Source organism: Grammomys surdaster, unplaced genomic scaffold (genome assembly GCF_004785775.1).
Source record: "Grammomys surdaster isolate TR1022 unplaced genomic scaffold, NIH_TR_1.0 126118, whole genome shotgun sequence".
NCBI classification, from domain to species: domain Eukaryota; kingdom Metazoa; phylum Chordata; class Mammalia; order Rodentia; family Muridae; genus Grammomys; species Grammomys surdaster.
In genome coordinates, this window is record NW_021620926.1 from 6259758 (window position 1) to 6282372 (window position 22615).

Below are 22615 nucleotides of genomic sequence, written 5' to 3' on the forward strand. Positions count from 1 at the left end.
ATGGTATTGAGAATAAATGTTTTTAGAATAATTTTCTCAGATTTATATTGGTTAATAATAGAAGAACTAGTGTTTTGGTCAATAGTGAGTTTTCACAGAAGTCCTTTTGAGATGATGGTGACACATGGTTCAGAAAGAATGATCTTTTTTGCCGTGAGGGTAAAGGTTTGATTTAGTTGCTATAAAGCGAAACACTTGTACTGTTAAGATACAAGGTGGGTGCCTAAGCAGTGACAGGCAAGACCATCTCTTGATTTGGTACTGTCCTGTTACGCTGTCATGCACCCTGTAGCTGCTCAGCTAGCTGCTTTGACTCCTAGCAGTGAAGTGAGCGGAGGTTCTATGTAGGAACATCACTAGTGCCAAGCCTTACACTTAGTCATGGGTTTCAGTTAAAAGTTCTCACTCTCCTGTGCTGGCAATAAGACTTTACTACTGAGTGGTCTTGTAACAATGTTGTGTAATTGATCATTCATATTTCTGTCTCCACTCCTTTATAAATGGTAAGGTTTAGTCTAAGTATAAGCCACTCATTTTTCTGGCATGTTCTGGCAACCAGAAGCTGTTGGCCTGTAGCCTTTTGCTCAGAAGCAAAGAAGAGATGTGCTGTGTGTCTTTTCTCTTCAGCAGTGTGTCCTGCATGTGCGGCAGACGATCTGCTTCCTCTGTGCCGGGAATGGAGCTCCGTGCTGCCACTCCTCCCCTGCCCTGTTTCACTCCCAGGCAGTAGGTGTCTGGTGAAATGCTAGTGATTTTCCTGACAACTCAAGTTGACAGTATAGCCACAGCATAAATAGATGAATTCACCCTACTTTCCTAGTGCTGCTAGATATATAAATTTGTATATAAATAACATACATTTAATGTTCAATTTATCAGTATAGCTTAGGCTTCTGAAAATAGAATGTCATTAGTAACGTGCGTGCGTGCGTGCTTGCGTGCGTGCGTGCGTGTGTGCGTGTGCGTGTGTAAAATGGAGACAAATTGGGTTCATTGAAATCTTCAAATGGCAGATGCTGGTATATGAGATGTTTTGTAGTATAATCAAGTTTTGAGATTTGTGTCTGGGTGGTGCCTTCTGCTTGCCAGTATTGATATACTAGTTCCCACTTGTCTATTTCTTGTAAGTAAGCTTTCTCTGTTTTTAAACTTTTATTGTAACTAGTGAAGGAGACTAGTACAAAGTACATATTTATATACTTTTATGCAGTCTTTTGGTTCAAGGAGACAAGGCAGTTGAGGATCTGTATTGTAGCTTAATGTTATTTATTCATCTTTATTTGCTTTTATATCTATGATTAAAATTTAAAATTACATTATAAATTTGTATCTATTGTAACTTCAATATAGGTTTGTTAAAGACATCTGAGGAACAAGAGTTCATATTTCCATGTGTTAGGGGAGCCTAAAGGTCCATAGAAAGCACAAAACTGTGTTCACAAGTGTGTGTTTCCACTTGTGAAAAGCACAAAACTTAATAGCATTCTTACTAACCCACAAGTGCCAGTCATAAACCCACCGAGTCTTCATCCAGAGTTGTTAGGAAGGCCACAGCACAGAAAGCCAAGGTGGTCAGCTTGCTGTCACAGCCCAGTCCTCGGTGAGGTAATCACTCTGTCTGTGTGGCTTGGATGGAGAGAGCAATTGGTTATATTTGAGGGTTATGAGGGAAAATGAGGCCTGGCTACAGATACACAATCTGAAGCTGAAACAGAGAGAATCAGGTTTCTGGTAGACATAGCAGGTGACAGCTTTGTAAGTTGTAGTCATTTGAACAGTTAAAAAAATCTCGTCTAGAAGAAATATAACTTGTCAACAGTGGTTTAAAGACATGAAAATATTCACATTAAATAGTGCAAGTATTATATTGATTTATGTAGTTTATACGAGGTGACGTTACCTTTGTTTTCTTTATGTGCCTGGCTATACTTTTTAGTAGAGTTGAATCTCTGTGTTCTGAACATTAAACTATTTCTGGACAGATTCAACATGACACTGCTTTTTACAGTGGCACTAAAACTTTTTAGTCTGTTCCGTTAACTCCTAGACTCGATGACTGGAAAGCTGTAGGTGTTCACGCAGAAGTGAAGATGGCATTTCTTCCCACTCAGCATCGCCTTCCCCCTTGTTTTCCTTATCTCCAAATAGTCCCAAGTTTACCAGGAGTGAGAATGAGCCGGTGACTTCTGTCTGCATTTTAAGATACAGCTCTCAGAAAAGAGAGTGCCTCCTCTGTTTGGATACTTTTCTTAGGGAGAGGCTTGGTAACCTCTAGCAAAGATCTTAGATGGCATAGACTAGTGTTGCTTGGGGCGGGGGTGGGGGGGAGAGGGGGAGAGAGAAAGAGAGAGAGAGAAAGGGAGGGAGGGAGAGAGGTGGGTCTTGGTATGTGATATGTCTTAGAAGAGTTCACATGAACACTGATGGAAAGACTTTTCCCTCCAGCAGAAAACTAGGCATGTGTACCCATAACAGAATTTTACAGCAGGTACCCTTGAGGTTGCAGTGTGGGGATGGGAGCTGAGGGGAGGAGTGTGTGAGGAATATAGGACACAGCACCAGTTTGAGGAATGTCCTTGGCTTAGCAATATGTGATAGTGTAGAGCAGTTAACCTTTTAGGCCTAAAGACTGTGTATTCTGTACCTTTAAGAGCTTATTTCAACTTTATGAAATACTTGTTAAAATTTCTTTGGCAGAAATGTTTTTCATTTCATGGAAAACTGCTTCAGTTAGACTAAGTGAAATGTAGTTATAGCAGTGTAAATATGTATAATTTCCTAATTTCACTGTGAGATCTCAGACTTTTGAGTGGCAAACAGATCACTGAGTCTTTTGCCAATGGACTTGTCTGTGGGGTTAGTAAGATGTAAAAGCTTTATTTTTTCTTTAATAGCGACAAACTGTGGTAGTGTGGGATAATGGTGTGGAGCCTTCCCCCACTGCCCTTGTCTCGAGGGCCTGCAGCGTTCAGACCCAGCAGGGGCTGCCCTGCCCTCGCTTGGCTGCCTTTCTTTGTCTAGAACCGTTGCTGATCACCATGTGAACTCTTAGGCTTTTCTGCTTTGCTTTGTTGTAGTTTTTGTTCTTTTCCTTTTTTGACAAGATGAATATCAAAAATAGTTGCTGTGCAAAAGTTAGTAGTCTTCTTCAAGAAGAAAACAATTCCTTTTCTAATAATATCCTGTGAAGTTGCTTCATTCATTCCTTTATTTTAAAGCCAAATGTCAGCAGAATACTGCTGTTTTTATCTAAATAATTTTGATATGTAAGTATTAATGCATTTAAAACAATGTCTGTGTTGAGAAATATTTCCCCAGTGTACTGCCTGCAAAAGCTTTTTTCAGACTTCTGACTAAGACACCAGTCAGTATACTGGTCTGCGTATTATATTCATGTATTATTCTAGTCTGGTGTTGTTGTAGACCAAGTCTGGTTATAATAGAATAGATTAACACTAATTTGTTATCAGTTAATTTTTAATTATTTCCAGTTTACTCTCTGTTGTCCTCAGACTCTTTTGTTTTCAAATTCCACTAATCAGGTCCATTTCATTGTGTAAGGCTTTAGTTTCAAAGAAAGTAGATTTTGGTGTAAGCCAGGTTACTTCCATCTTGAAAGGAAAACAATTAAAACTGTAGATTTAAAATTGTTAATTATCCGTGACAATTTTAACTTGCCTATACTGTATACAACTGATATTTAAAACTGTAAGACATGTATGATCTTGGTTTACTGTGTTAAGTGTTGCTGTTGTTTAAAAATGGGGAAAAAAACCCGAAGCAAATCTGCTAAAAGAGCTGTTGGTTTTCATCGCTGACTACAAACACTCTGTTCTTTGTGTACTCGTGTTGTTTTGCCAGCTGCTGCATTAGCCTTCAGAAGTATTTGAAATTTTAAGATGAATATATTTCTTGCAAAGTCTGTTTCTTTCTGTGGTATTTTGTCCTGTAACTGAAGTGTAGTAATTATTTTATGGACATGTTAGAACTTCTGTACCAACTTTGAATAAAATGAAAAATTTACACCCCTGTGCCTCAGTGTGAGTATCTGTCCCAGACTCCGTGTTCTGTGTCTCAGTTGAACAAGTCATACCTACTTAAGTTCTTGCTGACTTGGTTGGCTCTTGAGTGTTTTCAGGAATCCCCCATGCTGGTATTGAGACATTAACCATTGTGAACAATGACACAGATAGTGGCTAAGGTTGCTTATATATAAAACATGGAATAAGAATATTCTTAGATTTTTCCTTTATAATTTCAAAATCACATCAAGTTACAGGAAAGTTTCGAGAAGATAAGGGAGTATGGGAATGTTTCCCTCCCGGAAGCTGCTCCTGCCACCTTTCCGTGCAGATGCACAGCTGCTCGCTCACATGCTCCCTTTAGTTCTTGACGCCTTTTTACAGCAAGGTCAATTAATCATAGTTAGTGTAAAAAGCCAGAAAGTAGCATTGAGTGGTTTGAGTCCAAAGACTTCAGATGTTGCTGATTAGCACTATTAAAGAGAAGTCTTATAGAGGTCTGGTGTTGCATTTAGCTTTGTGCCTTTTGTTTTCCTTAATCTGGGACAAATTCTTGTTCCCCACTCCCATGTTTGAGATCAGTTAATGTGAATGCCTCACAACTTGGAATCATTTTATTTCCCAATGATTAGATCTAGAGTGTACATTTGGGGAGGGAATACAACATAATAGTAGTATGTTCTCTGAACTTACATTAGTGGTCTGTTGTGTTATCCCATTATGGTTGAAATTAATCTTGATACTTGGTCAAGGTAGTATCTTTATATCTCCACTGTCAAGTTATTTTTTTCTTTTGATAGTTTGTGAGATAATTTAAGGCTATGAAAGCACTTACTAGTCTCCATCAGACTGGAGCCCATTGTTTTGAGCATCCTCTTAACATTTTTGTTTAAGTTGTAACCGACAGTACAAAATGGCTATTTTCCTCAACAGTGTGGACTCTGGATTAATTTACTCAATAAGTCATAGGCCACTGTTGTCGTTGATGTGCTTCCAGATTTAGCTAAGTTTTTGTGTTCTTTTGACATGGCTCTGTCAGTGTTTGAAGTATCTATTTCTGGTATACCAGAGTGTACTAGGTTCATCGTGTTCTTTCTCTATCCCAGTTGGGTCAATCATTTGGTAGAAAATGGTCTGCGTATGCTCGCTCACTGCAGACAATGGCGCATCTCACCCTGTGATAGATAGGGCATCATCTACATCTACTGACTTCAATTCTTTTTAATGTATCTGTGTGTGTGTGTGTGTGTGTGTGTGTGTGTGTGTGTGTGGTGGTGGCGGTGGCGGCAGCGGCGGCAGCAGAGATGGTAGTGGGGTGTATGTGTGTGTGTTTATATTCAGTATCTTCCTCAATTGTTTGAGCTTGCTAGCTATAGTTAGCCATCTTGTCCTTGGGATCTCCTGTCTCTGCTTCCAGTCCAATGTTTGAATTACAGATGGCCACAGTGCCAGCCCAGCTTTTACAGGGGTTCTGGGAATTTGAACTCCAGTGATTGATAATATTAACCCTGATAATATTAACCCTCTTGTTACATTTAACTTTAAACTCTTTAAAATTAAAAGGCTTTTTAATGGCATATTTAGTAACTGAATATAGAATTCTAAGTTGGAAAACTAGAAGCTAGAAAATAGTGGAAATTTGGGAACCTAATAGGATTTTTTTCCTGGCTTGTATGCCTCGTGTTCTAAAACTTCATAATTAAAAGCTTTGCTGAAAGTCTCTGGCCCCAGGTGAACTCATTGAGTGTGGCAACACAGCCCTGGGGAAGTGGGTGGGGCTCTGCTCTCTTTGGCCCTTCCAGTGCTTGCTTGGGTTGCTACACTTAATTTTCTCAGTCTTTTCCCTCTGCTCAGAGGTGTTTCTAATCTGTATCTCCCAGCTAATTCTGTGGAGAAACAAGCTTAAGTAACTTTTATCAGGTTTCATTTTATGAGCTCTTTTGGGCCTCATCTTGTGACAGCCCTTCTCCTCATTTCCTGGATCTACTGGAACCCCGGACAGAGCTTCTGTGTCACTTACTCCAAGTCAGCTTTTTTTCTGTTCATGTTTTCTCAGCTGTGTGCAGATTGTTGGCTATCTGCTTATGGTTTATAAGGTGAACAACAGCAAAAATGCTCTGTGGGCAACTTTTTGTCAGCTTCAGTATTCAGCCTCCATGGCTTCCTTCTTAGGGGAAATCCTTCAGCGTCTTTAGAAAAAGCCAGATTGACTGCAGAAAGTTTTGAAGTGAAGGGTGTGGCTAGAGATGTAACTCTTGAGCACTACCGTAGTGTGAGGTTCTGAGCTCTGTTTTCAGCAGCCCCTCAGAGAAGAGGAATGTGGTGAGCCACCATTCTGAGAACACTGCGTTTTGGTTCTTAGCCTTTTTGGCATGACACCCTACTTGGAGCAGACTTGTGTCTCCTACCTCTGATGAGTCCACTCCAAAGACTCCTCCTGCACGTGCGTCTTGGCAGCCACCAATTCTTTGAGTCTTCCTCTCTGACTTAACCCCTGTTTCAGAGGCTGATCCTCCTTACTGTAGGTTTCCCAGCTACTCCTGTGGCTATCTCTTTCCTCTCCGGTTTTTCAGGACTTTACCCTAGAATGTGCATCAGTGTATTGTGTTGTATACTTTGTGTGTATATGTATGTGTGCGCATATGTGTGTGTGTGTTTTGTCATGCATGCTCTAGTAAAGCTGAAAAGGTCTTCTTAGAAGCCTTAGTGTGTTTTCTTGAGACTAGATACTAGCATTGACTCTTCAGATATCCAAGTGTGTCTTGGTATCTTTTCCTGTGTTTAGCCTTTGAAGGGTGAAATTTTAGAGCGGTTGCCCTAAAAGAATTCTTCCCTAAAAGAATATTCCACCAACAGCATAGCGGGCATTTACAATTCTACTTATATAGAACTATGAAGACTTGATGTTTCAAAGGTAGTAAATCCTACCTATCAAACCATTTTATTATGATACTTGACCTGCTTAGTACACAAAACAGCACAGATATAGTGTGGTGAGTGAGTACAGTTTTTCACTAGATTCTGCAAATTGTTTTTGAATACTGTGGTAAATACTAATTCCCCTTGGCCAGGTTCCTGTGAACCCATTTTTGTCAATGATAATCTTTATTTTACCTGTTTCTGCTTAAGACACCACATGTAGTATACACATGTAGTATATAGCAGGTGTGTTAGGACTCAGCTTGAGGCCAACAGCATTATAAGTCACACCCATGTGCTGTGCAACTAACATGTTCCTGGAGGCCCACTGCTTCCCGGCCGCACACTACATCATCATCACACTTAGGTGTCTTTTGTTTTTTTAAACAGTATTATCATCTATGAAACCATACATGTACAAAAAGCAAGCCGCAACAAAGAGCCCCACATCAACGTGGTGCTAAGTAGCCTACAAGATGGACACTTGTCTATGGAATGAGCCAACCCAGTGTGGGGCATGGCCTTGTTCTGCTTCTGCTGGGAATGTGTGCAGCAGGTGAGTGACCTTTGGTTTTCACCACCTTACATACGTGGATGTCTGCAGATGGTTTTTAAAACTGCTAGGGATATGGATTTGGGGACTTCAAATGCATTTTTGAAAATAATTGTCTTTCATTGGGAAGAAGACACATCCATCCACCCGCACCCCCCCTTCCTCCCCATCCATCAGCTATAGAATACTGTCAGTCTCCTTGCCCTAGTAATGTTCATTCCACTCCCAGAAAGTCCTTGTTTCTAGGGAGTTTTATCTAAAGATCCCATTACTCAGGGTTTCACTCAAAGTTCTATCTGAAATTACTGAAATAAATGTACTAATAAATTTTAAAATGTGATGTGATGTAGTCCATTTTCTGGAACATTGTCTTCATTTGTTTTCTGCTGTTATAGCAAAGTAACAGAGACAATAATTTGTGAAGAATAGAAGTTCCTTTGAGTCATGGTTGTGGTAACTGGGAATTTCAAAAACATGGTGCTAGCATCCCTCAGTGCCACCTCCCAGTCCAGCATGTTGAGGAGGACCTTGTTGAGTTATAACATCAACAGGGCATCAGGCAGTAATGAAGTCAGAGTATGACAGAGCTGCTCCTATGGTAAACCTCTAACCATGAGTGGATCAGTTATCCCACAGTGGCCCTATTCCAACTATCTTTAGCATAAAATGCAAGGACAGTACAACCTTGCAGTTCTTACACTGCAACCTGGGAGATATACTTGTCCTTAGCAGGTGTACAGCTCAGGACACAAATTTCACATCTGTTGTCATCTTTGTTTGTTTGTTTGTTTTTTTTTAGACAGGACCTGTGAAGTAGTGCAGAGTAGCCTTGAACTCAGTCTTTCAGCTTGAGTTCTGGGATTGAAGACATGGGCCAAGAACCCTGTGAAGATGGTTTACCACCGTCATCCTTGTAGGCAGATGTGGCTTATTTTTCACAAATCTCTCACTTGGCTTTTGTACTCCAGATCTGACACTGTTAATGTTTAGCTGGCAGAGATGAGAAAGAAGTAACACATGTCCCTGCACACATGGACACAGGTGTGTGCACACGTCCCTGCGCAATGGACACAGGCGCGTGCACACATACACACCACAGAGAAAAGTATGTGCAACAAATGGAGACTGCTGCTCTTTGACTTGTTGCCCTCCAGTCCCAGTGAAAGTCTCACTGTTACACTGTGGTAGGGTCCCTATAGTCGTGCAAAAAGGTGTGTAAAACTTAGGGTTTGCTAATTCTGTTTTTATAGATTTTCAGTCTTTGGATTGTTGTAGGTCTAAATTCCCTGCATGCTTTGGGATCTGAGCATCTAATACGGTTTGTTGTTTTATCCTATCTCAAGATGCTCTGGAAATCTAAAGCACAGTGACTAACTGACCACCCTCTTTGCCGTCCTAGCCCCACCTCAGTCATTTCTCACTCTTGTTCCCTGTCTCTGGTTTTGAGTAAGGATGTGCTTTTGGTTTATGGCGCATTTTTTTCTTTCAAAAATTAGGATTTTCAGCAAAGATTTTCTTTGTTATTTCTTATGGTTTCTGACTATTTAATCCCTTCCTCCTTAACAGTTGGATCAAATAGTAAGCAGTTGTCACTTCTTGGCTCTCTGACTTATGCATTCATCAGATTTGTGTTGAGCCCATACTAAGTACCAGCTTCTGCTCATCTGCAGGGATGTGAGGGTAAGATGTGGACTGGAAGAGTTTGGCTTAGGAGAAGATACTTCCAAATGATTGCACTACTAGAATGCTCACAGGATTATTGGGGAAAGAAACACTTCTCATAAATAGCTGAATCTCAAGGGACAACTTTATTTCTAAAATTTTTGTTTTTCAAAACAGGTGCTTTTCTGACCTTTGTGTGTCTGCTCTGTTTTTTATGGTAGAAGAATAAATTAAGTACCTTTGTCCATTGCTTGGGCTTCAGTACCTCTGCTGTGGTCTGGCTGACGGGGCTTTTGTGTTCTGTTCAGCAGGATGTGCCAAACCCTGTTTCTGATTTCATAGTCTCAGTTTAAAAAAAAAAAAGTAAAGAACACTTATTACAGTCTTCTAATTGATATTTTTCTAAACATTGCCCTGACATTTAGAAGATACACAGAACCTAACTAGAATTTCCCTATGAACCTTTGTCTTTGCTGTCAAAATTCTTTGTTGCTTCAAACCTTCTGTAGCATCTCTGGCACTCAGTGCTGTCCTTTCTGTGTGAAGAGGTTGAAGCAGGCGGTAAAGGAGGGGACTAAGTAGTGCACAGAGACAGCAATCAACAAGCCCGCTCCTCAGCAGTCTCCACCTGACCCCTGCTCTCACCACCTATTTTGGGAGCTGTGGTATTTCAGTTACTTGCTGCCATAGTAACCAGGACTTCTGCCTGTCGTCTCCCATCCTTTATTCATCTGGAAGGGGATGGGGAAGACAGAAGAAGATCCTGGATTTGTGAAATGTTCTTAGAATAGTAAACATGGGCACCTGAGTTTTGGTCTGGTTTCCTGGTGAAGAAGTCGAAGCCACCTGCTGGGACTGCTGTTCATATTGCTCTCAGGGAGGGCTGTAGTATTACCACAAGGAAAAGATGATTTACTCCTTAAATTAGACACAGAAAAGATCTCCGTGTCTAAATGAGGCTACCCAGACCCCAAAAGAAAGACCTGTGTTCTCCCTCATGCATATCCTAGTCTATGACGTGCACATGTATATATATGCATATAGATAGACAACTGTAAGTGGGTACAGTGTAATGTAGAAAGGACCAAGGGAAGGTAACATGTTAAGGAAGGATAGAACACAGGCAAAGAGACAGGCATGGAAGAGAATCTAGAGCTAGTTGTTTTTCTAGTTATACTTCTAATGATTGTATCATTTCATGGTGGGTAAGTGAATACAAATGTAAGTGAAAGTGCAAAAGTCCTGAGTGAAGCTCCGTCCTTCAGAAGGCCGTCCTGACTGTAGAAGTTTATTGAGATACGTAGAGTGTGGACTGGGCAAGAGTTTGTTTAAGTGGCTGCCTTAACTTAGCAGTATGACATTTACCTTCGTGAGTTCATTACAATAAGGTGAAAAAGCCTTTGGGGTTTTCAAGATGTCTCAGAAGGTAAAGGTGGCCTAGGTGAGCCGGGGACCCGAGTGGGATCCTAGTACCCATGTAAAGGTAGGAGAGAACTGATGCTGTAAGGTTGTCCACACATGCCTACATGTCACACACACACACACACACACACACACACACACACACACACACAGAGAGAGAGAGAGAGAGAGAAAGAGAGAGAGAAAGAGAGAGAGAGAGAGAGAGAGAGAGAGAGAGCGCACATAAATAGTAAATGAAGAAACACTAAGCAGAACCTCCATGTGACACAATAACCCTACTCTTGGGCTGAGTCTGATGGAAGAAATCAATGTATTTCAGAGAAACCCCCCCCCCCCCCATGTGTCACAGCAGTGTTCACTACAGACAAGGCACAGAATCTTCTGTGAGTCCATCAGAGGCTGAGTGGATGATCGAGAACATGCAGAAATACATAGTGAAATACTCATGTTACCTGTACCAGAGAGAATGAGTCTGAAGGGTATATTGCATGCCATAAGCAGGCACAGGAGGACAAGACTACAGGAGCTTACTTGTGAAGAAGCTAAATAAGTCAGCCCCACAGAGGTAGAGAGCAGACTGATTACCAGAGACTAGAGACCAACGGAAGTTAGTAATGGATGCAAACAGCAAGAGGGAGGTAGTTACTAACTGAAGCAGCTAAGTGGATAACTGAGAAGCTTAGCCACTCTGCAGAGAGTGTGGAAGATGGCTTTTGTGTTCCTAGCACAAAGGGTAATAATATCTAGGTGTTGGTAAGATGGATTAAGCTAATGAATACTGCTGGGTGGCTCTCCAGAAAGAAAGCTTACATTTTTACCTGCATTGTAGGTAAGTTCTGAAGAAACTGAAACCATAGACAGAACAGTGCTGGGAGGAGGAAACAACTCAGTTTCAACAACTGATGGCTCCACATTGTAGCTCGCCCGTCTCGCTGCTCTCCTGCTCTGCTCGCTGGCGTCCAGAGCCAAGCCTGCTCTGAGCACTTCAGCTGATTCTGTTTCAGGAGCTGACTGAGCTTTGCCTTCTCTACTGCCACTTAACAGTGGCTGTCTCTTCCTCTGAGCTCTGTCCATGTTTCTTCTCATATGAGCTGCCTGTGCTTTCCTCAGCCACTTGTCAGTGACTGTCTCCCTCCCTGTAGCATGCTTTAGCAGAAGGAGTCTGCTTCATACCTCTGTCTGTCTCTTGGGGGGTAGATTTCATAGTGAGCAACTTGGACATACTTGACTGTGGAAAGAAACTTGAAAACAATGTTTCCAGACAAATATTTTGAGCCATGAGAAGTAGGATTTGGTTTGTTCCCTAATTCCCTCCAAATGACAGTTTCAAAAGTCTTGACTTCCATTTCTGGTACTAGGGAGTTTGGCACACTCCTGAGAATCTGTGCTGCTCCATTGCTTTTAGCAATGGTGTGGACACAACACAGACCTTCTCTTTTATAGCTCACTCCTTGTAAATTGTGTTCAAGTGGCACGGTGAAGGTTGGTGGGTGCTTTCCCCAGAACTGCTACTGCATACTGTAAATAATTTTAAGTTTTGCAGAGTGACCATTTGGTATGCCTGTACTATGAATCTTCCAGAATTTAATCAAATACTGTCTTTAGTTTGTTGCATTTACTAGGACAATTGTCAAAGCATTGTATTTGTTACTGCAGTCAAAGTCCCTCAATAGTGACTTTAAATGGAAATAGCATCAACTCACCAATTAAAAGATGCTGACTAACTGGGTTAGAAAATAAGAGCCAACTATCTATCCATTGCCTTAAACACACTTGACTGGCAGAGATATCAGAAAAGTAAGTCAAAGGATAAAAGCCAACTTACCCAGAAAATGGAGGTTGGAAAGAAGCTGACATAGCTAATCTCATACCAGAACTAGTCAGAAGAGAGAAACCACTTCTGACAGAACAGTTGTAAATATTGACGTGCTTAATTGTGGGCTTCCAGTTTCTTGAAACAAACACTAAAGGCTCTGTTACAGTAATGACAGGAGACTTTAATACTCCACTCTTACTTTCATACAGGTCTTCAAAACTCAGTCAACAAACAAGAGGTAAATCATATTGTAGAACAGTTGGAATTAACAGATGTTTGTAGACCGGTCTATCCAACAGATAAGAAAAGCGTGTTCTTCTCAGTGCCCCATGGAGCTATCCATCTAACTTTTAAGGTAGACCAATAGCAGTACTTCTCAACCTGTTCTACAGAATAGAAAGTGAAAGTACTCATTCTGTGAAGCCAGTTTTACCCTGATGCCAACACCACATAGGGGCAGAAAAGAGAAAAACTGCAGAGCATTTTCTCTGATGAACATCAATGTAAAAATTTTCAACAAAACATTTGCAAACTGAATTCAAGAACACTTCAAGAAAAAAAAAAACACATCACTACCAAGTTGGTTTCATTCCAAGGTTATAGGACGGTACATATGTGAATTTATGCTGATGCAAAAAAGGCAAAACCAAAGTTTTGGCAGTTGTGGGCAAATGAGAAACATAAGAGCATCATCAGCATGGTAGACTGTGCTTTGAGTGCATCGCCGACAACGTACTAACAGGAGAAAAGCAGAGTGCTTCTTACACACGCTGAAATGAGACAGATTTTCTCTGATGTAGGACTTGACCTCTTACCCAGAGCAACAGGAAAGAGCAGAAAATTAAAAGACTACAGTAGGACATATCACACTGACCTGTTTGTGCATGATGTGATCCTATATGTAAGGCACTCTGTGCAGTCCAGAAAACTTTGAGAGCTGATGTGTACTTTAGGAAAGTATCAGGGTACAGAATCAGTGGTATCTCTGTACCAATAGTGAACTTGCTAGGAAAGTACCCGTTCTTCATACATAACAATAACAACAAAAACTGTAGGAATAAGCAAGCTACATAGATTTAACTTGAAAGACACCAAAGAAAGAAATTGAAAGCAATGGTAGAAGATGGCAGATTTTTCTATGCCCATAGATCAACAGGGTTAATGTGGCAAAAACTGGGGATGTTACTGAGAGCAGGCTATAGGTTCAGTGCAGCCCCTAACAAAGTCAAATACATACAACTAGGAGAAAAAAATTCTAAAATCCACATGGAAGATAAAATATCCTATCTAGCCAAGTCAGTCCTAAGAGAAAGCACAGTTCTGGAAGTACCGCAAGACCTGAGACAGAATTATACTACAGAACCATAGTGACGAAGGCAGCATGCTTCAGGCATGGGCACAGATGTGTACACCCTGTGGGACTGAATGGAGAACCTAGGAATGAGCCCACGTGGTTACAGAAGCCTAATTGTTGACACAGGTGTGAAAAACATACTGGAAAAGTGGTAACTTCTTCAAAAAATTTTACCTGGGAAAGCTGGTTATCCAGCATGCAAAAGAATGAAATCAGATCCCTGTCTTGAATCTTGCACAAAAATCAATTCAAAGTGGATAAAAGACCTTAATATAAAACACAAGATGTTGAGGGGGACATTAGGTAAAGCACTTCAGAATACAGGCACAGGCAAGAACTTTCTGGAAAAAAGACTCTTAACAGCACAGGAAGTAAACCCAAGAATTTGCAAGTGGGATTCTATGAAATTGAAAAGGATAGGAACTCTCAACATAGTACAAAGACAGGCTACAGAATGAGAGAAGATCTCTTAACAGCTATGTGTCAGATGAGTCTAATGTTTAGAATATATAAAGAACTACAGAAATTAAACACCAGACCCCCAATTTTGTAATCAGCAAGTGAGCCAATAAACTGAACAGTTTTCAAAGGTACAAACGCAGATGGCCAGTAAACATTTCAAGATATAGTTAGCATCTATCATCAGATAAAGCTTAGAACTGTGAGAAAAAATGAGAGAAGATATGGTGAGTACATTAAATAGACAAGACCTGTTGTGTCTCTTACTATTATAAAGTACATACAGCTCAACTGCAGGCTTAGAAGTCAGCACACTTGCCAGGCATGGGGCCTTATTTCTGTATTCCCAGCAGTTGGGAAGCTGAGGCAGAGAATTGCCAAAAATGTGAGGCCAGCTGGGGCTACCTAGTAAGTTCTAAACTAGCCTAGGCTACAGAGTAAGCTCTTGTCTCAAAATAAAAAACAAGCCAAAAATAATACACACTTTTGAGTTGAGAGTTTCAGGAGAATTAAAGGTGAAATATTAAGTTTTGTGTGAGTGAGTGAGAGAGTGCTGTGTAACAGGACTACTGTGGTCATTTCCAGCCAGATCTTGTGGCTCCGACAGTGAGCTCAGGTGTTGCCAGGAGTCCTTGTAATGCCCAGAATGCAGCTGACCACCATGAGCAGTTCCTTTCTGTACTCTGCCATAGCAAGGTGATTGTTGGTTGTCAGGTTTTTCAGCACATGTAGTACACTGAACATCCGAGATATGCTAGTTGACTGTTCAGTGTTAATCAGCTAGACTTCTGGTTAACTGGCCAAGAGTTAGGTGTTTGGGTAATCAAGTTTAGTTTTGGATTTGGGGCTTCAGGTGTAGGGGTGTTGGCACAGACAAACGCTGCTGTTGCTTGAAGCTCTACTGTAGGGCAGAATGCTACATTAACATAAATCCAGATAGGCACCGACCTTTTTACCAGTTGTGGATTCTTCAGCACCATACAAGACCATATGTTACAAGATGTGAATGAAGTTAGGGATAGGTCAGTAGAGGAGTGAGTTATGGAATTGGTTCTGAGCCTATGGCAAGTGGAGGCTGACAGTGTTCATCAGCCTGCTGACCTGTCTGCTGGGAAGTCACTGGCTAGGCTGTGATTTGTGATGCCTTTTAGGGTGAATGGACTGAGGCCCTGCTGGCTTCTTCATTCCTTCACAGTGTAGAACAGAGGTTGGCTACATAGTAATTATCAGGTTTGGGGCCATCTGGTCTCTGTTGTAACTACAAATCGGCTTTAAGCACAAACAGCCATAAACACTTCAAATGCATGAACTGGCTGTGTTCCCTTAAAACTTAATTTGCCAAAACAAAGTTTGAGGCCCTGTCTTTGGGAGTCTGCTTTATTTTGAGGTAAGATATATTAAAAAGAAATTGAGCAAACTTAATAGCCAAAAATCTTTTGTTTCTCTTATAGTTTCTTTTCTCTTTTTCCTTTTCTTCTAAGATTTATTTATTTATTTTATGCATGTGACTACACTGTCGCTCTCTTTAGACACACCAGAAGAGAGTATCAGATCCCTTTACAGATGGTTGTGAGCCACCATGTGGATGCTGGGAATTGAACTCAGGACCACTGGAAGAGCAGTCAGTGCTCTTAACCGCCGAGCCATCCCTGCAGCCCTCTCTTACAGTTTCTTTTTAAAAATTGCATCTATTTCATGTGCATGACTGTAGGCTCACTTTCCACAGTGTGTACTGAGAGGGCAACTTGTGTGAGCCAGGCCTTTCCATCTACCGTGTGCGTCCCAGAGATTAAGCTCAGGTTGGGTACTGAGTGCTGTTAGCCACTGAGCAGTCTCACCAGCCCTCTTTAAACTACTGACTAATTTGAAATTAACAGCAAAACAAGTAAGTCTGCTCATGCAGCTCAGGCCTTGATTTTGACACAAAGTTAAAGAATGTGCTTTGTTTTAGGCTGCCTTCCTGTTAGGGAGCTGTTTTCTTTTTTGACAGATATGATAAATCCTTTTTTAAGAAGAATTTATCTTTGTGTTTTTATGGTATGTGCACTTTTATGTGTGGGAGGGTGCACCCCCATGTGTGTGTGCGCGCACATTTGTGTGTGTACTTACCTGTGCCTGTAGGGGTGGGTGTAGAACATGGGTTTGCTTCAGGTATCTTCTCAGTCTTACTTGCCACCTTCATTTTTGAGAATTGGTCTCTCATCAGACCTGTGCTCAGAGTTTGGCTAGACTGTCTGGCCAGTGAGGCCACCCACATGCACACGTCTGTGTCCAGACCATTGTCTGTTTCTGTTGTCTGCCCCCTACGTGTGTCTCTGTTAAACTCTATTAGATTGTTAGCTCCGTGAAGCTGTAGGTTGGACCCTTTGCTCTTTTGATTACAATCTGCCAATTTCCCTTTGGCTCTTAGTCAATCCCTTTCCCCCTTAGCTGATGCTGGTACATTAGTCAGGTGCCCTGCCCATAGGTGATCTCCTGGGGTTTCTATTAGAGTCATAATATAGAAGAAGGGACAGAGATTGGCTCTGGTTGAGCATGCTGAAGCTCCTAAGAGAAGCCGTTTGTTAGTTCTGCCTCCCAGTTCCACGGAGCTGCGCTGCCCCTGAACTCCTTCCTTTGTATCTGTGAGCTTCTTACATTTTAGATGCCGTTCGCTCTATTGCATTTTGTTTATGTTAGCTAAAACCAGTTCACTTGCTTTTATTCAGAGACTCCTAGCAGTATGGACTTCATCATTCCAATTTTCATATTGATTGTGACTTCTTTTTCTTTTTCTCTTTAAAAATGAAAACATCAAACAGCCAGAGACTGCTGCTGCTTTGAAACGTACACTAGAATCCCTGATGGACCGAGGAGCCATAGTGAGGAACTTGGAAAACCTGGGTGAGCGTGTGCTCCCATACAGGATCTCCAGTCACAGCCAGAAGCACAGCCGTGGAGGGTAAGGTTCTCCATGAGATGGGTTCAGTGTGGGCTTGGGAAAGAACACTAAGCATCTTAGAAATTGTCACAGTGCCACTGCCATCAGATCCCAGGTATGCTGAGTGTCCTTCAGGTACCACTTACAAAGCAATGTTGTGTCTCAGAGTGGGATGTTACACTGACCAGACCAGGTGGGTCAGAACAGAAAGCCATGAACAAAGTGACGGCTTACAGGCTCCTGCTGGGGAAGCTCTGTTTTCAGCTTCAGAACGGTTGCCTTCAGAATACCTCAGGTTACACATACATAGGCAAAGTAGGTTTCTTTGGCCTAGAGCCAGAGCCAGCTGCACAGAGAGAAATCTGGTCACTCTACACAGCGCTCAGTTTTCTGAAGGTGTGTTCTGTCCAGGCTTCTCACTCAGTACTCTGTGCCTTGTGCAGTCACCAGCGTCCCTGGACGTTCTCAAGTATTGACTTCAGGTCTCACGTTTGAGTTGTCTTGGACCCAGCATCAGTACAGTGCATCAGGGCGCTGCCTTATTCCTGTGGTTTCACGGTGTGTGCAGTGCACTCGGGTGGTCCAGGAGTTCACATGTTGCAGACACTGTCATTGCCTTGCCTTGTTTTGTGTTCAGCTTCTTGTGAGGGCCTTGCCAGATTGCCTGAGTGTTGCTAGGAAACAGAAAGTGCCAGGTGCCAGTGCTGGGCTTCTTCCACAGTCATAACAACAAGGATGGAGTGTGTGCATATGAGAGACAACGGGAGTGGGGGGCAGAGAGACACAGAGAGAGAGAGACAGAGACACAGAGAGAGACAGAGAGAGAGACAGAGACACAGAGACACAGACACAGAGATGAGAGAGACAGAGAGAGACAGAGAGAGAGACAGAGACACAGAGAGAGACAGAGAGAGAGACAGAGACACAGAGAGAGACAGAGAGAGACAGAGACAGACAGAGAGAGAGAGAGAGAGCAAAGGAGGGGCTTTGCAGTTCATTCCATGTGTGCTCTGTGAGCAGGCACCACGAGGAAGACCTCAGGTTTTAGGCTTGTGCTGCTGAGAACAGTCATTGTCTGCATTTCTCTCTTGAAGGTCCTGTTTCCAAAGTGCTCTATCTGAATACTAATTTACAGAGATGTGGAACAAACAAACATTGGGTGTATGACATCAGTTCCTATGGGGGCCTTATATGACCTTTCTCTCTATAGACACATTGACATATCAGTGTGGGGAGCTCTTCAGTAAGAAGTGCTTGTCTGTTTTATGTGACTGTGTGTGTATAAGAGTGCAGGCCTGTGCAGGCCACAGAGCATGTGTGGAAGTCAGAGGACAACTCTTGACAGTTGGATCTCTCTTGCTACCTTGTATGATCTAGGAAGTGAACTAAAGTGGTCAAGATTGTATGCACGCTGTCCCACCTCCTGAGCCATGTTGCTGGCCCAAGCATGGCACTTTACTTCTGTATAGTAATGAATGTCTTCCAGGCTTTTTTTTTGTTAAATGAGTCTGAGGTCTAGTATATTTAGAATTACCTGAGGTTTCTTATTGCCTGCCTTAGGGAGTTTTAGCTAGTTGGATTCTTCAGAGTCATTAAGCCTAGCCTTCCCTGGAGTTGGCGTTTTCTCCATTTGACAGATAGCATGTATGTATTGTCAGTAATCAAGGTGTTACACCCATGATATGCCACAGAAAGTGCACTGAAAATGGCTCAGAAACAAGATGGGCTTGTCAATGACATGTTTAGCATTTAAAGATTTGGTTCATCTCAGAAGCCCTAAAGGTTGTGACATGTCCTCAGAGTTTGGCTAAGGCACAGATTCTGTGTGCAGGAGTCAGTGTGTGTCTAGAACAGTGTGTGTCATTAATTAAATAGGCCTATATGTCCTCCAGGGGCCACGTTTATTCGCTGCCATGCCCTGTATTACAGGCGAAGGCATCCACAGGTCTTGGATGGTGTTTGGCCTTGTCAGGGTTGCAGGAGTCACAGTTTTCAGTTGATTGGATGTCTTGGTACTTGTGCTAGTTAGGTAGCAGCAAGGGGAGTTTGAATAAAGATGCTCTCACTGCAGGAGGAGTGCCAGATACAGGTCAGACAGTCTGCCACATGGCTGCTTCTCTGTAGGACAGAGCAGTGCACTTCCGTTCTCTCAGATCCTTCCCCAGTTGGCCCCTTGCTGCCCAGAGGCCAAGGAGGCTAAAAGAAGCGAGTAAGAGAGAAATGCTTAGGTGGGCAAAGATTTCATTTGGAGGGTTAGCTGGACTGTCTCCCCAGATGAGGAAGGTACACTTTGAGAATATTTTTGATATTGTCTATAACCATTTTATGCCAAAAAGAATATCAATTATTGGACATACTAATTTGGTCATGTGTTTGAGAAGCAGGCATGTTCTGGAGACTGTCCTTCAGATCTGTTACTGGGAACTTGCTTGCTCACCACAACACCTTGATGGTAAATTCCCAGGCCAGTCTACAGATCAAATACTCACTGTCCCCAAGGCTTGTGTAGTTGGGGGTTGTTCATGCTCAGCTGAGGCTTAGGTAAAACTTACTAAAAGTGTTCCTGTGTTCTACCTGGCTTCAAATGGGATGAAGACAAGGATGAAGACAAGGTCTCAGACACCTGGAGCTGTTGTGTATATGATTTTTCTGTGTTCCTAAAGGCAGCCATGTTACAAGTCAGCTGCCAGATTATGACCTTGTAGCAGAGCAGGCTTGAGCAGGTCCTTGTGCCTCTTGGGCCCAGTGGGAGTGGTTGGGATCCTTTGGTCTCCTGGATCAGCTTTCCAGATGGAAGCCTCAGTGTCAGTGACCTCCTGTTGTCACAGGCAGTGGCTGGAGGCCATTGGAGTACAACATAGAGCTGCTGGTCTTAGAGGAGCAGGCAAGTACTCTTCCCTCTGAATCTGCTCTGCTCCCACTCAGGCCTCTGCACGCTCTCTCCGTGTGCCTCCACAGACTCACCTCAAACCTGTCTGTTTGGTGGAGAGGGTACCTTTGTGGGTGTCCCTTGTTGTCACACGTTGCAGAAGGAGCATCTTCCTGAGGCCTAGTGCTGCCCTACAGCAGACACAGCAGCCAGGGCTGCACGCCATTTGAAGCTCTTTGCACTAGGTGCTAGAGAGAGGACAGCAGAAGGACCGTGATATCTCAGTGCCTAACTTGTGTGCCTCAGGTGGCCTGCGACTGACCAGGAGACTGGGCTCACTTCCATGTCCATAAGAACTCTTTAGCTATGAACGGAGTTCTGGCCTTAAATTTGGGTATATGCTTATGGCAAAGCTCTACTGGCTATGTGCAAGATGCCCTTCTATTTACAGCTGAGTACAGTGATCAGAATAACCAGCTCTTTGGTGAATGAGTGGAATTTTACTGACTGCTCCCAAGAGTGTCTGCAGCTTACTTACTCCAAGAGCGCTGGCGCCCTCTCTAGAGGAGATTGAGTCTCTTCTGTAGTTTTCCTATTAACATTTCTGTGTTCTTATGTTTTCTTGCCAGCATCAAGTCAAGGCCTGTGCTGTGGCTCCATTTTTGTGTGTAGTTGTTCTGCAGCCTGTTTCAGCGGGGGTAGGGGGGTGGGGGGATTGGGGGGGGTGTGCTGTATCCTTGAAGGTTTCTTTTAAGTGACATTTTCCCCAAGATTTGTAGAATTACTTATTTTTAAATGCATGAGAGCCAACAGATAGGTAGAAAAAGAAATGGGGTTTGTCTGTAGGCAGCCTTTGGCATTAAGGTGAATAATCCACTGTCTCTGTGGAGTCTAAGACCAGAAAGGTTTAACCAAGACAGTCTAGGAACAGGCATCCACACAGATCGACTCTTGTCTTCAAACAAACGGGTTCCAAGATGCTCTGGTGCTGCAGAGTCCTCCCACCTCTCTCAACTCCCCCACCCCCTGGGAGCCACTGAGCACTTCAGTGGAAAATTCCACTGTGTGCCACTGGGAAGTGGAGGATGTCTGAGAGGGACAGTGACAAAGAACATAACTCCAGTTTAAGCGAGCTCTTTTTGTGGGGTTCAGACAAGTGGAGTTTGAAAGAATATGGCCTTTATATCTAAGTACACTACTAGCACACGTTTCTTTCCCTCACACCCCTAGCAGTGGGGCTGGGGGCTCAGCCCTGGGCAGTGACATAGCCTTGTGCCAGATTCTGACCTTGAGATGCTGAAGGGCGAGGGCCAGCTTTTCAAGGAGTGGCAGATCTGGAAGCTGGTTCCCTGGGAGAGGACTACTGTGCAGGGAGCCGGCTTGGGAGCATTGTTCCCAGTATTGGTCATGCCCTGCCCCATGAAGCCATTTTCTGGGCCTTTTCATATCTCTGGAGCCCTGGCCCTTGTAGTGGAGAGTTTGGTGGTGTTAAAGCCTCTTAAATTCAGAGGCGGGTGAGATGCCACCCCAGACCATTTTGTGCAGAAGCAGCTCACTGCCCTCTGGTTTGAACATCTGTAATGAGATGTACTCTAGTATTGTGAACCAGTCGGCCCCGCCTCTCGAGCTTGGAGACAGTGAGTGCCTCACTTCCTTCCACCTCTGTGGAAGCAGGTGACAGGTCTGTGTAGTTAGAACCACATGCAGAAAACAGAGCTTTAAATGTGAACACTGCTGGGCTCTGTGTTCCAGGCTGCCATAGGACTGCTTGCCCCATCTGGTTGCCTGCTGTGTGCTGTTTTCTCTGTGTACAGCATGTGCTTAAAAAGGCTGGTTTGTGTACTGTAATTAGACTTTTCCATTATCACACTGATTTTTTTCCCCAAAATGATCTGTCCACTTACTGGTTCAGTTAGTGGTTAAAATAAAAATGGGAGTGGAAACTAATTGGAGTGTTTTCCTGTTACTGTTTTATTGGGATGTCCTTTTTCAGGCCTGTCGGGCGGCTGAGGGGAATCATAGTTGTAAGTGGTTCTGCCCTAAGTGAGGAACTCCCAGTGACGTGGATGGAGATGAGAGAGGGTCCACACACCAAGACCTTCTGCGCTTTGTTTCTGCTTAAGTTGCTGAACCCAACAGTTGTTCTATTGTGGGCCTGCAGTCCTGAAAGTGAATGAGGTACAGTTCGATTTCCGTGGAGACCCTAGTCTCTCTTTTATTCATCTCTCCCTCTCTGGATCTGGCTGTGGAGCCTGCAGGAGCTTGTAGGGAGCTGATAGCAGAGCTGCCCTCAGCACAGGTCTTGGCTTTATGTCTTCCTAGACTGTTAGGAGAAAGACAGCAGCCGCCTTCTAAAACTCTCCATTCTCCAGTGGTGTAGGAGGCACAGCTGTAACTGGGGGCTGGGCGTGGTCTCTCTCAGTGTTCTGCTGTCTGGGGCCCATATTTGGGTGTGCACAGTAGTAGCCTGGAAGTGTGGGGTCTTATGGAAGTTGTAACAGCCTGGACTTCTTGCACCAAACCTTGGTGACTTTAAATGTTAATTGGCCAGAGGACTGTTCTAAGAGGCTGAAGCCTGTGCATCTGGTTGCTTCAGCCTTCTGAGGTTTGTCTGCAATG

General features: G+C 43.0%; 1 protein-coding gene across 1 annotated transcript in view; it reads left to right on the top strand.

Moving 5' to 3' along the window:
- The window catches only part of Mrps6 (mitochondrial ribosomal protein S6), a 56417-nt gene that overhangs the window by 26953 nt on the left and 6849 nt on the right, over positions 1 to 22615 (top strand). Inside the window, exon 3 of the mRNA XM_028756329.1 lies at positions 17009 to 17148. Within this exon, the coding sequence (XP_028612162.1) occupies positions 17009 to 17148 (140 nt within the window). The remainder of the gene's footprint in view (positions 1 to 17008; positions 17149 to 22615) is intronic.